Raw genomic sequence first — 17,335 nt, forward strand, 5'->3', positions numbered from 1 at the left:
TTCCTTTTCTGCACTTGATATAACACTGCAATGAGAACAGCATTCAGGCCAGGGTATATATTATTAGTCTTATTATTCTTGAACTGTTATTATTCTTCATTACCTGGAAAAGAACAATTACCATCATTCAGATTACCTTTGTAGCTGAAACAGATCTTTGTACATACGCGAAAATATTAGTCAAATTTGGGGTGAGAAGTATAGTACCTACTTGCTCTATCTCAAGTTAATATTTCTGCTATCTGCTAGGTCTAATATTAGGCATCTTAAGAAACTTCTGAAGAGTTCCCCACTATCTTTGTAATTGCCCAACCAATACTATATTAGCTCATGTTAATCATGGAAACTGAAGCATAGAGGTCCAGACTTCTTGGGCATAATTTGCAGTTCCCCTTTTAAGTTGCTTTGATCATCATGCTTAAGCAGAGAGAATGGAAAACAGCTGATTTTACATATTCTTTTGGCCAAAGTAGAATGCCCATAAACAGAATTTCTGAGAAACAATAAGTGTGAAGCAATTGCATTTTCCGTTCTTTTATCTGGCACGAAAACTTTCTTGGTTATCATAATCAAGAGTCAGCTAAGGGCCAGGCCCAAGGATTCCAATGGCATTTCATTGCCTGACAATGGTCATATTATTCCAACAAGCCATTTGTTCAAAGTGGCTGGCTTTCGCATGACTGGGCCGCTGCTATGATGCTCTGTTTTTTTTTAAATTACATTTTTATTTTGACTTTCCATTGAAAAGATACAGATACACCTTTTCTTAATAGGGTTTTCTCTAAGCAGGAGAAGGGGGTATTCTATGTACAGTTTGCTGATGGAATCTTTAATTGTGAAGTTTGTGGTTAGCTGTTTTTATGACTAGTATTGTTATCTGGTTTTGTGAAATAAAACACTTGGCATCTTTCTGGAAATTGCTTTAAGGAAATTTTCAAAACAAAAGTCACTTGTAAGTTAAAGGATTCTACTATTCTCTACTTTCTCGTACAGTATTATAATGTACCAATCATGATAATGAATTCATTAAAAAATTCCACTAAAGAATGCATTCCACTACCTCAATAATCATTGGAGTCTTATTCCATAAATAAGAATCATTTGGGTAGATCATGTCCAGCTTGTATTTCTATTGTATTTCTGTTGGTCAAAGGAGAATGAACCTAGAAAATTGGAGGTTCTATTTGCAATGTATCATAACATAATAGACTACACAGAGTTTTGGAATTCTGATCAACCAGTCTTGCTAGCACTTTAAAGTATCTGACCAGCTTTAGCTATAATCTGGCAGAGCTTAAGTGTACCAGACAATCACATAGGAGAAAACCCTCAATCATCTGGTTATCCAGACTAACTTAACCTAATCTAAACATTGTATCTCTATCTCTATTTTTTATGTCCACCTAAAAAAAATTAGAACATACCTTCGGGAGGCATCAAAAAAGCATACAGGAATTCTATTAGCTGGAGGAAATGTGTTTTAAATGACAAAACTGAAGAGAAAAGATGCATTCTCTCTGTTTTGAGGAAGGCGGTAGTCCAGCTGCTCTTTAAGAAGCCATTTTTGGATCCAACAATCCTGGATAATCTTTATTGAGATTCAAGTCTTCCTTATTTGGGTAAAGTTATTCAGAGGATGATAGGTTAACATTTTCAAAGGTCCCTGGAGGAAGTGAGAGAAGCCTAGCCCTAGAGGCCTGAAGTGTACAATATCCCAGAGCTCAACTCTCTCCCCACTCCTACTTAACATCTACATGAAGCGTAGATTGATTTGGGTGAAATCATTAATTGGCACAGGATGAGGTATTCATCTTTGGCCTGGGCTGTATAAGTATGCCATCAAATTTCTTTCCTGGTACCTGGGGCTGGTGAAGATCTGGACAATGCAGAATGAAATATATTTCAATTCTAGCAAGATTGAATCATTGTGGGATTTGGGACTTCCTGAAATTGAAGATATTCCATCCATCATTAAATACATTTCTGCTCCACTAAACAGCTGATATATGATCTGGGCTCCTGGATTGGATCAGGTTTCTGGATTGAGAGGCCCTGTTTATATAGTCCCTAATGCATTAGTCACTTCCTGAATGGATTACTGTATTGCAATAAGTTCTATGTGATGCAGCCTTCGAAAACATTGGAGGACTTTAGCAGGTCCAGATTACAGCTGCACATGTAACTGTTGGATGCACCAAGGTGTGCCCATATAGAGCTGCATGAGCTGCACTGGCTCCCAATGTTTCCAGGTGTAATTCAAGGGTCTGGCTATCATCTTTAGAGCCCTGCATTGTGTACAGTTGGCCTCACTTGCTTCAGTGGTTTCTGAGTGTGTGAGCTCCAAGTCTCTTCTGTAAAACGTCATCTGGTGGGACCCAGGAGATGAGCCTTCTCTGTTGTAGTGCCTAAGCTATAAAACAGACTTTCTCCTAAGATCCAGATGGCCCAAACACGCTTAGCTCTCTGGAAGGCCATGAATATCTGATTTTCCCCAGGTGTTAGGGCCAGGTTGGTAGAGTTTGATATGTATGTTTTGATGTATGAATTAGTTCATGAGATGCCATGGTTATTGTGCCTTGGTTATCATTGAACTACAGTATTTTGGTCTTGTTTTATATTCGTTTTACTGTAGGCTTTCTCGTGTGTATTGTGTGTTTTTTTTTTAGTTGTCAAGAGTTATTTGGTTAAGATAGGTGGTCATATAAACTGCAGTGAGAGAAGATGAGATGAGATGAGAGGGGAGGGGAGGGGATTAAACAAGTAATTACTAGGAACTAAATTTTGTATCTAAAAATACCGCATCATCAAAGCAAAATAAGATGCTGGATACATCTCACCATTCATAAGGTAATCCTATCCTTACTCACACAAGAGTGCCCAATATAGTTCACCGAAATACACAAGATTCAAAAATCCATTCTTAGTATATGCAGGAAGTATGTTGTGGCAAAGAACAAGGCCTTCCTGCTTCTTTCAGCTTAGTCAATTATCTGCAACATCACATAAGAATGTTTTGAACCAAAAAGTTGCTAGGAGGCATAACTTGATTATGGATTCACTCATAAGATTGTGGTTAGCACTAGCATCCACTAGCAGGATGTGACATTTGTTCAGGATGCATACTTTACATTAGTATTTATAAACATCATATATACTAAAATACCCATTTCAATCTGCTGCCCTCTGGATGGGTGCTTCATCCCCAGCTAGAAAGCTTGGAAATGCTGTATTGGAAGAATTCCTACATAAACTATAATTGGAGTTTCCTATATGTAAGGCATTGATCATTAGTTAATAATGTGGATTTTCCCTTTGGGATACCAGGATTCAACCTTCCAACTCTGGTGATTAGGCTGAATCCTAAAAGAAATTGAATAAAGATCTCCACTATCTCTGTTTATTACAGTATTTATTTTAACCAGCAGTCCACGCTGCATGGAAGGAAAGAGGCTGGGGATAATCTAACTTCTCTTTTAATCCACACAGAGAATTTTAATTTGCCAAAGGGACATCAGTTAGGCATGTGCAAACAGCCTGACCTAGTAAGATTGAATTAAGATTGTTTTCTAATGCTGAGAGCTTTAAATCATCAAAGAAGGAAATGTAGGGAAAAATTCTTCCTTGCTGATTGATTAAGTTTATATTTCTTCCTATGGTTTTTTTTTCCCTTTAAAAGACTTCCTTGTTTTTCATAGAAAGGGTTTCTAATGTTTTCAGGCTACAATACTCTACAATAAGTTCTATTTTCTTCTTTCTGGTTGATAGATAAAAGAACTCTATGGCAAAGAAGATTTGCTGACTCAACCTGATCAGAGAACTTTCTGGAATAGTGATGACTCTGGTAAGTATAGAAAAGTTCTTGCCTTTGATAAGAAAGCAAAAACATAAGCTTCAGAACACTATCTCCTTCCGATAGTCCAGAAATGTATTGCTGTATAGACTATTACTCCCCACCCCAAGCAAAGTTAAAAGACAAACGTATGAATGATGGTTTAGTATTTTTGGTTTTAAGGTTTTATTGGTGGCTTATATCTAAAACACAGCACATGATTGATTCCTCTCCTTTGCCACAACCACAACTTTGTGAGGCATGCTATGCTACGAGAGAGTGACTGACCCAAAGTTAGCCAAAGAACTTCCATGACTGAGGAGAGAGTTTAGTCTGGAGTTCTCCAACTCTATACTAACATCTTAATCACTGATTGACAGGGTTTCTCTGCCTGAGAAAGAACAGAAGAAGGGTCATATTGGGATGAATAGAGATTTAACTTATTAGAAGTCTACTCTTCTTACTGTGCTAAGTTTCTTCTTCCCCAGTGATGGGTGGCAGTGTATAACCAATATCTAGTATTTGTTTATTTGTCTAACCTCTCTTCATATTCAATGAGTTGGTGTAGAAACCATGATAAATTCTGATTTTGGAGATTATCTTTTATTCCAGTTCCTATCCTCAACAGTTGGCCTCACTTGTTGACCAGGCCTTGGGCTTTAAACCTAAGAAGTGATGGGACTGCTTCATACAGTAGAACCTCTGGTTATGAATGCCTCTGACCACAATCAAATCAGATTCTGACCAAAAAATTCACATTTTTTTCCCCGTGGCCATTTTTTTTTTTTTGCAGCTTTCTTTTTTTTTTTTTTTTATTACTTTTTTTACAACAAACAAACAAAAAGAAAATACATTATTACACCCTTGTGCTATACATAAAAGGAAGATTTGGGTCTTCGGATATATCCTCATGATTGCCAAAATCCACGTTCTCGAGGTACAGGTACTGAAGCGTCCAATGTTCCAAGCGAAAAGTCCACAAATGGTTTCCAAGTCTTCCAGAAAATATCTTCTTTATACACACCACTTCTAATTTTAATATCACATGTCATTTTATCATTTAAAGCTAATTTCCACATTTCAGAATTCCACTCTTCTATTCTAAAAATCACATCTAGTTTCCAATATCTAGCTATTATAATTCTACCTATTATAATCATAATTCTAATCAATTCTTTTACATATTTTGTTAATTCTATTTCCTTAATTACCAACAATAATATAGTTTCCACTCTCAATGTTATTACTTTCCCCATCATTTCAAATATCATTTTCTCCAATTGTTGCCAAAACTTTTTAACCTTATCACAATTATACCACATATGTTCATAAGTCCCCAATTCCATCTCACATCTCCAACATTTTTTACTAATTTTTTTATCCATTTGTGACAATCTTACTGGAGTCAAATACCATTTCAAACAACTTTATAATTGTGCTCTTTAATCCTTATAGATAAAGTTCTCATAATTCTACTCTTCCAATTCACATTCCAATCTGACTCTGGTATTTCAATATTAAGATCTTTTTCCCAATTTGTCCTCATCACTCTTTGTAATTTTTCATCAGAATTTATAATCTTATAAACCCTACTAACGAGTCCCTTTAGCCCAATTTCATCTTTCATAATCCGAGATACTAAATATTCAAATTCAGTTTCACATCTATTTATCGAATAATTTTCCCTTAATTTTTTGTCCATTTTTCTATCTGTATTTTTTCAAACCAACTTAACCCTAATTTTTCAATAATTTCTTTATTCCTCCTTTCATTTCCCATAACTTTTATCCAATCTCTAATAATTTCTATATTTTCCTCTTTAATCACTTCATTACGTTTTATATTATTTTTAATCGGCCAAATTCAGTTGTCTCCCCCAAAAAGATTATATCCGGAATTAAAATTTTAACAAATTTGTTCCACATTTTACTTAATCCCTTTAACCAATAACTTCTACTTACACATTTTAAATTTGCTTTATCTAAAAACCACCTTGATCCAAATTTCTCTATATCCCTTAACTCTAAGTCTCTCCAATAGTTATCTTCACCTTTAAGTATTTTTACCACTATCCGGATACCATACGCACAGTAATAATTAAATAATTTGGGGATTCCTAATCCACCTTCCTTTTGATTTTGATACCACATTTTCTTCACTAATCTAGGTCTTTTGCCACCGTTGCAAAATTTATCCAGTTTTTTCTGATATCCTTCAATATCTTTCTCTGTCAAATTTAGTGGTAGCATCTCAAATAAAAAGTTGAACTTGGGCAGCAACATCATCTTACACATTGCAATTCTACCAAACCAAGACAACTTTAAAATTTTATATTTATCTATCTTCTTCTCAATTTCGTTAATCACATCATAATTAAATTTTTTCAATTCTTTAACCTTAAGTGAAAGCACTATACCCAAATATTTCAATGTGTTTTTATCCCAAATTATCCTTATCCCAAATTGCTCTTGCATATTCTCAGACTCATTACCATTACTATCCATCAATAATTCTGACTTTGACCAATTTACTTTCAATCCTGTCATTTCCTCAAATTCTATCAAATGCTTATATATCTTTTTCAGATCTTTCTCTACATTTTTCAAAATAATTAAAGTATCATCCGCATACAAATTTATCTTATACCCCTTATATCCTTCTAATTCTTCATCTTTTTCTATCATTTTTGTCAATATTTCCATAGCCAATAAAAATAATGTTGGGGACAGGGGACATCCTTGTCTCGTACCAGCTTCTAATTTTATCTCTTCAGTTAATATTCCATTCACCTTCACTCTTGCACTGCTCTTTTGGTACAATTTTGAAATAACATGTATAAACTTATTACCAAAGCCTAAAGCCTCCACAATTACTTTAATAGTTTCCCATTGGCCATGACCGTGGTGGGGTAAGGACCTTTCCTTCACTTCACAGGGCTTATTAATGAAGATTTATGAGAATTTATGCCGTTTGGAATGCACTGTTATGGATGAAAGTTAATAAATCATGAACTGAAAGTGTTAACAGCCCAGCAGATTGAATTTAAAACTGGTAGGTCATCTGAAACGGCTTGAATTAAGGAGTTTCTACAGCGTGGGATGACCGAGCCGACAGACAAGATAAGTTGGAATAAATTGCTGTGTTTTGTTTTTCCAAAATTAACTATCGTGTTCTGTGTTAAAAAAAATTTTCTATTGCTGAGGCTAAGGAGTGAATATTAAGGACTGAATTTGATAATGAGAAGAATTTTTTTTTGAGCCTTCCGGAAGTTCAGCCAAGAAGAATTTAATTGAAGAGAAGAGAAACTGACTTTTTATTGGATTGTTTGGCAGTAAGAGGATTTTACTGAGCTAATTTTTTCTTTATTTTTTTTTTCTCTTGAGAGCAAATTAATAGCTTGTTTATATTACAGGAAAAAAAAAGGATTTTGCTTCGTTTAAGTTGGTTTGTCTTCCTTTCTGCTTTGCTGACGTGGAGGAAAAATGGCGCTGATTAATGTTAGCTGTGAAGTTCTGTGTTTCTTTGTGGAGTATCCTTGAACTTGAGAGATAACAGTGCAAATAAGCCGCTTCGCTTCAATTAAAAGACAGTCGTCCTTTGATCTTCACTAAGACCCTCTGTAAAATTGGTTTGGAATCCTAGTTTGGGAAATTTTTTGGTTTTTTTCAAAATGACTCAACAACTTTCAGAAACGCAGCAACTTGCTGCAGCTTTAAATAAAATTGGGGAAAAAATAGCAGGACTATCAGAGCGTATAGATAATTTGACATTGAAACTGACATCTGAAATGCAGAATTTAAAGCAAGAGATGAATGAAAACTTTGCAAAACAAAAAGAGGAAATGATAATGATTAAAGATGAAATGGAGCAGATGCATGTGCATGAGGTAAAAGTAGATCGGCAAATTGGCAAAATATTTTATAAAAATGAGCAGCAAGATAAGAGAATTTGTCTTTTGGAAGAAGAGATGAGGAAATATAATTTGGTTATCAGAGGAATCTCGGAAGAAAAGGAGGATAAATTGAAACAGCGGGTTCTGAAATGGATTAATGATTTGGACACGCAACTTACGTTCACAATAGCAGACCTGGCAAGTGTTTTTAGAATTGGATATAGAAGGCAAAATGGTTCTAACAGGAATGTGCTTGTCAGGTTCGCAAATCTTGGTGATAAGTTGGAAGTTATGGCCAAGGTGAGAGAGTTGGGAGATGCTTTGAAGTTTGAAGGGAAGACTATTCAAGTCTTCCCGGATATATCAAGAGAAGAAAGGGCATGGAGATTTTTTTTAAAACCAATCACAAAAGTTTTGAGGGATAATGGAATTAAATACAATTGGAGGCCACCACAACAATTGAAATTTTTTTATAAAGGAAGGATGCGTACAATCACCCCAGATATAGATGCATTATTATATTTACGGAGCTTGGACTGATTGAGATGGAGGATTTAATGGAGATAAAAGATCAAATGCTTCAGATGGGTGGAACTTACGGAAACATCAATCCCAGAAGAAGAAAAAGGGCTATTGGAGGGCAAGACTCCAAAGGGTTAAAGAGGAAAGAAATATCACCTGTGTTGGTTGAACAGAAGAAGAGTCGTGAGGATACAGTAGGAGAAGAAGCAGATAAGAGTCTTGGAAAATACGAAGCTGAATGCGGGTCATCGCTATCTTTTTTTGAGTGATGAATTTAAATAGACAGCCCGAAGAAGTGGCCGGGCATTGGCACGTCCCTCTCCCCCATTCTCTTTATAGAGGGGAAACCGATGAGGATGTGGGGGAAGAAGATTGTTTGTACTTTATTGTTTGTTTTGTTTTTTGTTTTCTTTCTGTTTTCTTATTGTTGTTTATATGTTAAATATGGTAGTTTAATGTCGGGTGGTGGGCACAGAAAGGAAGATGCGGGGATAGGATTAAAAAATTTATATTTTAAATGGGGGTTATAAAAATAATGCCATGGAATGGGAAGGGTACAGGAAATCAGATAAAAAGAAGAAGATTGGAGTTTAAGATTAAAAGGGATTTACCAGACATTTTATTTTTACAAGAAACCCATCAGAAATCTGAAGATTCAAATAGAATGTATATAAAAGGTATGCAAATATATGAAAAAGCATTTGGAACTTCAAAAGCTAGAGGAGTTGCAACACTGATATCAGATAGGGTGTACTTTGTAAAACATAAGGTAATTTTGGATGAAGATGGAAGATATGTAATAATTGTTGGAAATCTTAATGAGGAAAAAGTGACACTTGTTAATTTATATTTACCGAATGAAAACAAAGAGAATTTCTTGAAAAATAACAAAATTTTGGAGAATGAAAGTGTAGGAAAGTAATTGTGGCAGGGGAGTTTAATTTAATCAGAGATAAAATAGACAGTACTAATCCCACCCGCTGTGGAGGAGCAAATAAAATGGGGATTTTAAATATGTGGATGCTTCGAAACGGCGTGGTTGATGTGTGGAGAGAGGTTAAAGGAATTGAGAGAGTATATACTTTTTTCTCTAAGATATATAATACATATTCTAGAATTGATTATATTTTTCTTTCTAAAGATTTGTTGAATAATGTGGATAAGGTAGATGTGGGAATTTTTAAAGATTCTGATCATGCAGAAGTTATGGTGGACTTAGATTTTAATTTTGAGAAAAAAAGAAGCTATTGGAGATATGACGAGAAATTGTATAAAAATGAAAAGGATAAAAAATGGATACTTAAAAAATTGGAGGAAAGTTGGAGATTAAATGATAACGGGGAGGTTAAATTTGAAATTGTTTGGGATGCGATGAAAGCGGTGTTTAGAGGGGAGAGTATCAAATTATCAAGTAGGAAATATAAAAATTATAAAAATTAAAATGGAAAGAGATAAAAATCAGATTAAAGAATTGGAAAATCAATTTTGCTTACTAAAGAAAAAAAATTCTTCAGGAGCTTAATATGTTAAGAAATAAAATGATAGAAGAAGATACAGAGTTAGTAAAAGAAATTTGAGATTTTTAAATAGGAATTTTTGAATTTAGTAATAGAAATTCTAAATTATTGGCAAAGATGGCGAAAGATAAAAGAGAGAAGAGAGAAATTGGAGTTTTGATAGATGATAGAGGTATAAGATGTTATAAAAAATTAGAGAAATGTGAAGTGGTTAGAAACTTTTTTCAGAATCTATATTCAAAGAAACCAATTAATCGGGGAAAATTGCAAAGCTATTTAGAAAAGTATGTGGTGAAAATTGATCAAACATATAAGGAATTGATGGAAGAAGATATAACACAAGATGAGATTAATGGAATAATACAAAAATTAAAATTAGGGAAAGCTCCAGGTGAGGATGGATTACCTGTTGAGTTTTATAAAGAATTTAAAGAATTAATAATACCAAGACTGCAAAAATTATTCAATGGAATATTACATGGTGGGGAAGTACCTTCGTCATGGAACAGAATGGTGATATCCTTAATTCCTAAACCAGATAAAGATTTAGAAAGGATTGAGTCCTATCGGCCCATTTCTTTAATTAATCAGGATGCAAAGATATTTACTGCCATTATAAGTAATAGATTAAATAGATTTATAGATAGATATATAAGTTATAATCAAGTAGGTTTTGTGAAGGGTAGATACATGAGTGATATTGTTAGAAGAGTATTAAATATTATAGATGTAGTTGAATATAATGGGGATAAAATTGGTATAGTATCATTGGATATTTTTAAAGCTTTTGATTCCCGTGGCCATTTTTTTTTGTAAGCACAAAATTTCCAAAATTAGGTTTGGGTCATGATTAAATCGGGTTGAGGCCAAAGTTATGGAATAAATTATGGTCGTGACCAGAGGTTCTACTGTACTTAGAAGGGAGATTTCCCAAGAATACCATGGTATGAGCTAGACAGAGATGTCTGTCATAAAAATACTGCCCTTCCTTCTTAACAGGTCTGTTAAGAAGGAAGGGCAAAATATGTCTATGAAGCTAGCGTGATTCATGTTTAACATGACAGAGAACCTGACCTTTCATTCAACTTCCAGAAATGTAGCCCTGTTAAATCTTTTGCAACAGGATTAGGTGGCAATGGCCCATTTCATTTTTTTACACTGGACAAGCAGGTTACCTATCTATGCAAAAGTATAAATAGGCAAAAACTGACCTTGGAAATCAAAGGGTTGCCCAACTGATGGGAGGAATTTTTAGTTCCTCAGGCTGCTTTGCCTATGTAATTTCAAAATGATGATACTTGAGAATCCGAATGACAAAAGTTAAATTCCACTGAAATTATGACTCAGAATTTCTTGGAATGCTTAATGTCACTGATTAAACACAGATATCTCTCCCCCCCACCAATCACACTGTATATGTTAACAGCTATTCAAAACAAGATTATCCATGTCATTCTTAAATGCCACTTAAAGTTTGCTCACTCCTCAAAGCAATTCTGTCTCCCACTTTTTCTGTCTTTATTCCCTGCTTCTTTTGTTTCTTTTCTTCACCTCCTCCAACAGTAATCCTCTCAAAGGTTTATACTGGATTGTGATCTCAGAAGTTTATGTAAAAGCAAATAGATTTGCCTTTAAAATGCCTGTATTTTTTCATTCCATTGGATTTTTATTTTATGGATTTTATGTTGTTAGTCACGTGGTCTATCTTGTGGACAGAAAAGCAAAATGATACAGTATTTGTATCAAAATGCAGTTTGAAGAATTATTATACACTTTCGCTTATGCAACTTGGATACAAGAATTTTGGCAAACCTGATGGCGGAGGGAATCATATGTCTAATTGGCAAGGAATATCAAGTTCTTAGGAATGTTTGCAATGTTTTGGGGAGATCTGAAAGCAAAAACAGCCATGGAAAAAGATGGAGAAAACTAAAGAGAAATCTTCTTAGGCTAGAAAAACACAATAATACTAAAAATAAATTTAGGCAATCTGAGATAAGGCTTATGTAATTGCCCATTTATTGGGCGCTTCTAATTCCATTGTGTGGTTTTTTTCCTTTCAAAAGTGTAGCAATTGTCTCAAGGACTCTAGTGTTTGATGATAGGAGCTGAAGGGGATGGGTTCCTGTGATTTGTATCTAAATGAAAAGGCTAGTCTTTCTTTACATTCTTAAGGCTTTGTTCATAAGAAACCCTGAGGTATTTGATGCAGGTTTTTTTTTTGTCCCCAGGGAGACTGTCTTTCAGGGCAGATTTAAAAATGAATTAAATTACAGGCAGAAGAGTAAATGGATCTGAAGTGATCCATAGATCTAGGCTATAGGATTATTATTTTTTTAGTATGATGACTGATATTTCTGCATGTTATTTAAAATAAATTAAGGGTATCTGTATTTTTTCACATTATTACTTTTAGAGCTTGATAATTTGCACAGGAGGGTACTATAGTAATCAATTAATTCCTCTGTGTGTGTATGTAGAGTTTCTGGTGCTTTCTGATCTTGGTTGTTTGCTTGCAGATGTTACTCAGTTGGGTAATGAAACTTCTTCAAGCAAACAACCAAGATTATAGAGCACCAAGAACTCCACTGTTGATTAATTAATTGAAACTAAGTATGATGTCAATTTTCTAATCCCGATACAAGAAAACATTATTTGTTTGTTTGCTGTTTATAAAATTTATTGGCCGCCCATCTTACCATAGGGTAACTTACAATCGTATGGGAACGAGCAGTTTTGTGGTGCAATGTTAATGCTTAAATGCCAGACGCAAAACAGATACAGTAATTTGTAGTACTGTAATTTTTATCAAATGCAATGCTGATAACAAAGTTTTAGATTTGCATGTCTTCATTTTTTGTTCTTGGAAAGCAGTTCTTTTATCCTGATGAAAATGAGGATTTTAGGGAATCTAGGGCTCAGAATCAACTTTCAATCGGTTTTATAGATATGGAAATTGATTGTCATGATCCATATAATTCTAGCATGAGAAAATGACACCATCACATATTTTAGCAATATTTGTGCATCTTACTGTATATATTTTAAATATGTAGATAGGCAAGTAAAAAAAACTTTGAATTGCATATCTGAATTATTTTGATGTCATGCATAATTGAAGTAAGATATATCCACACAGTGCCTTGCTATCCTTGGCTGATCTCAAAAACCAGAGTAAGATCTGAATAGGATTTTGATGAGATATCACCAATAAATCCTGGAGTTATAAACCAGCTGGAAAATTTAAAAACAAAATCCCATAAAAACATTCTATATTGTTAACAAGAAGATAACCTAAACCTTTCCATGTAATCACCGAGGGTTATGCTCAACTTGAAAGAAACTCTACCCTGACTGTATAAATCAACCGATAACAGATTCTGCTTTGTTTTTCTGGGCTCCGGAAGAACATGCTTTTTTAGACTACTTGTTAAACTGTTGATATAATTCTTCCAACCCAACATTGAAAATAAACGCTGCCTGAATCCATCAGTGGATTGATCCTCTTGTTCTTGAGATATTGATCAATAATTTCACTCCAAATTCAGTGGTGGTATTCAGTGGTTTGGACCGGTTCAGGCGAACCGATAGTGGCAACCTGTAGGTGGGGTGGTCCCGCCCACTCGCGCCAGCGCTATTGCGCCAGTGTCCTATTTAGCCACATTTTCTAAGCAGTGCATGCGTGCAAGCTGCGCACGTGAGCAAAGTGCATGCACGGAAGGCCAGGCGCATGCACAGAAGGCGCACGCTCACATTTTCGGTGTGCAGCAAACCGGTGGTAAAATTATGTGAAACCGTCCTCTGTCCAAATTTTATTTTTTTCCCCACTGGCATGGCTGGAATATTCCTTTTCTGTTAAGAATGTTTAGATTTGTTGAAGCACAGCAAATAATTGGAGACTGGTGCAAGGAGAGAGAATCTTTATATTTCTGGTATCTATAGTTTTCCATAGTTATAGGCTATGTTTTATATGCATCTATCGTGTGAATTGGCTGAGTTTCAGTTGCAGATCAACTGTCCCACTGAAGTCTGGCAGGAATGAAAGTTTTTTTCTCATTGGCCATTTTAACCTTTCGCCAACCACACCTTTCAATTGGGAAATCATAACATTTGGAAGGATACTAGCTGAATTATAAAATCCTCCTCCAGGATCAAGCCATGGCATCACCAGATAAGATATGAAGACAACTATGTCAGAAAATGATGGCTAACTACTGTACCACTTGTGCTGTGGTAGATCAGAGGAGAAAGGATTTAATTTAAGCCAGCATCTAAACAGAAATGATCAGCAAATATTTTTGGGCTTCTGGAAAGCAAAAACAAATACAGCATCTATTGTCCTTTTATCTGCATAAAATAAGAGTCATTATCTTGTGCTTCTTGTTCCTACATTTTTGTTTTCTTTTTTTATTGTAATAATTTTTATTAAACATTTTTCAAAAAACAAAAAAGAATCTTTAAACAATAGTTTCTTTCCAATAATTTCACAACGGTTGAACATTTCTTACTTGTCCATTTTTTCTCCCTTATTTCAATGTATTCTTTATACATAAAAGCCTAATATTAATTTATTTACATATATACATATAAATAATAGTGTACCCAATTTCATTTCTACAAACTGCATTTTTTCTCTCCTCTTATTTGTTGTTACATTTCTGCTCCTACATCTTCCTTATTTGATCGTTCCTTGCCTTTTATCTCTCTCCTCTAGCCATTCCTACCATTTCTCCCATGCTATATAATATTGTTTCCTCTTTTTCTTGTATCTCCTTTGTAAGTTTATCCATTTCTACATTTTTGTTTTCTTCATCAAAGAATTCACCCCAGTAGACAAAGATCTAATAAAACAGACTTCCTTTTTTAAAAAAGCCATATTAGATATGATTCTGGACATTCAGCTCTTTAATAAATCCTTGTCCAACTTGAACTAGTACAAGAGGCCATCCAATACTCTTCATATTTTCTTTGGCTTTCCCAATATTCAAGCAATTCTCTACTCCAGGTTAACCATTTTTTTAAATAATTTATCAGACTCACATGGCTCAAGAATAATGTTTTAAGACAAAGAAGGAAAATATTATTTTCTGGCCTTGATTTCGGTGTATTTAGCTCTCTCTTTTTAATAGAGATTCAGAGCCAAACTTGTTGAGATGGTAATCTATATGCTCTTTAGTTATGTAAACAGCCAGTGTAAGGAAGCCTCAACAGCTTTGTGATCCTGGGGTTAGCAGAAAAGATTAACTTTTTCTCTACTGAACACCATTACTTCCCATTTTATATTCATTTAAAAATATGGTACATGAATTACTCGGATACTAATTGGAAGACAAATTCTGCCGTGCAATCCTCCTAAAATTCTGGATTTGTCTTGTTGATAACTTTCTCCTTCAATAAAGAGGAACCAAAAGATCAACTGTCCTTGAAAAGCAGGCAAGATTTAGTTGTGGGAGGAGAATTAGCAGAAGCATTGGTGATAGTGATCTTATAATGCTAGAGTTCTAGATTTTAAGAAGACTGAAGCTGGCTACGGTTAAATATCCTGGACTTTAAATAATCGTATTTTAATAAATAATTGTAAACTGGATTCCTTGACAGAATAAGCTGAAGTGAAAAGGAAATCAAGATGGGTTGGGTTCCTAAAAAAACAATGCTAAAAGTTTCATCAGAAATAGAAAAATTGATCATATCCTTATGATTTATATCGATATTGATTGTTTCCTGATTGCTTATTTGTACCCTATGACTATCATGAAGTGTTGTATCATTAAGTGTTAAATTTGTACCCTATGACTATCATTAAGTGTTGTACCTTGATGAAGGTATCTTTTCTTTTATGTACACTGAGAGCATATGCACCAAGAAAAATTCCTATTCTATTCTATTCAGGTAAAAAAGAAAGAGCCATAGAGGCTTTCTCTCTATATAAATTAGAATAGAATAGAATAGAATAGAATAGAATAGAATAGAATAGAATAGAATAGAATAGAATTTTATTGGCCAAGTGTGATTGGACACACAAGGAATTACTTTGTGAAGATTTGAACAGACCAGTGCAGACTAAAAAACCTAAAGAGGGATAGGTCATCAAGGGAGGGTACATATAGGTAGCCTGGAATTGAAAGGTATTATTAGGTAAAAACTTAAAACTGAGTATACTGAATGATAATAAAAAGGGTTCCAGTACAGGTAGTTCTCAACTTACAACAGTTCATTTAGTGACCATTCAAAGTTACAATGGCACTGAAAAAAGGTGACTTATGAGAGTTTTTCATAGTTACGCCTTTGCAGCATCCCCATGATCATGTGATCAAAATTTAGATGCTTAGCAACTGACTCGTATTTATGACGGTTGCAGTGTCCCGGGGTCTCATGTGATCACCTTTTGCAACCTTCTGACAAGTAAAGTCAATGGGGAAGCCAGATTCACTTAACAACCTTCTTACTAACTTATCAACTGCAGGGATTCACTTAACAAATGAGGCAAAAAAGCTTGTAAAATGGGGCAAAACTCATTTAACAAATGTCTTACTCAGCAACATACATTTTTGGCTCAATTGTGGTTGTAAGTCGAGTCGATATACTACCTGTATATCCAAAATAAAAAGAAGAGAAAGGAATCAATGTGACAGCTACTAACAAAGAAAGATGGAACTATTCAATTTTAAGGTGCTCATGTTTTCCTAGCTAAATGTGAAGAGCGGGATGAAGGAACAGGATGTCATTGTCATCGTTGTCATCATCATCATCATCAAATGTTGTTCAAATGCCTTACCTCCTAAGGAAGCTAAAATTGCAGGAACTTCAGCAACTGCTAAAGTGTAAGACCCATATTTTTTACAGTAGGTACCGCACATGCCCGGATACAGAAACACATTTACGAATGAAGGCAAATATATGTGTCCCACAATCATGTTGCAAGATCCAATCTGGGTCAGTCACAAGGAAGAGAGGTTTAGTCTTTTGATCTTTCGGACTTGTGCTGGAGCCCATCCTCAGGGAAATTCTCTCTATTGGAATGTGAGACAGAAGTACCCCGGGAATGGACTCTGGCAAGAATCCGAAAGCTCAGTAGATTAAATCTCTGGTCCCAGTGATTGACTCAGATGGGATCCTACAAACACAATTTTTCTAAGACACTCATATTTAAAATGCAATCTCTTGAAGTCAACTTATTTAAAGTATTGATCTCTTGTCTGGCTCAAGCCTGACAGTAAAACATCTTCTAAATCTGTAGAGAATCCAGGAAGTATTTAAAAAAGACAGGATAAATCATCTTTGGAAGCAAGATGTTAAAATTACCCTCATGTTGATTAATTGTTAGTTTACTAATGAAACCATTGAACTGAGATTCTCCTTAAATTATTTTTCTTTACTTCTGGGTATGGTGACTTCCTCCAGTTATCACAGCAAATAGACACACCTCCCTTTTTTTTGCTGAAATTTGATCTATGAATGCATTAGGGATGGTTTCTAAATACTGTTCCTAATCCTATTTTTATGACATGACAGTAATACAGCCATCATCACATTTTGACACAGCTTGCCAGTAATAGAGCAGTGTTAACTGATGCA

At 34.7% G+C, this 17,335-nt stretch overlaps 1 protein-coding gene across 1 annotated transcript in view; it reads left to right on the top strand.

Moving 5' to 3' along the window:
- LOC131193192 (uncharacterized) overlaps positions 1 to 16,585 on the top strand; it is an 80,577-nt gene extending 63,992 nt beyond the window's left edge. The window contains exons 3-5 of the mRNA XM_058173177.1: positions 3,766 to 3,841; positions 15,160 to 15,233; positions 16,448 to 16,585. Coding sequence (XP_058029160.1) covers positions 3,766 to 3,841; positions 15,160 to 15,233; positions 16,448 to 16,585 — 288 coding nt within the window. The remainder of the gene's footprint in view (positions 1 to 3,765; positions 3,842 to 15,159; positions 15,234 to 16,447) is intronic.
- Positions 16,586 to 17,335: the final 750 nt, after the last annotated feature.

Source organism: Ahaetulla prasina, chromosome 1 (assembly GCF_028640845.1).
Source record: "Ahaetulla prasina isolate Xishuangbanna chromosome 1, ASM2864084v1, whole genome shotgun sequence".
Classification (NCBI taxonomy): domain Eukaryota; kingdom Metazoa; phylum Chordata; class Lepidosauria; order Squamata; family Colubridae; genus Ahaetulla; species Ahaetulla prasina.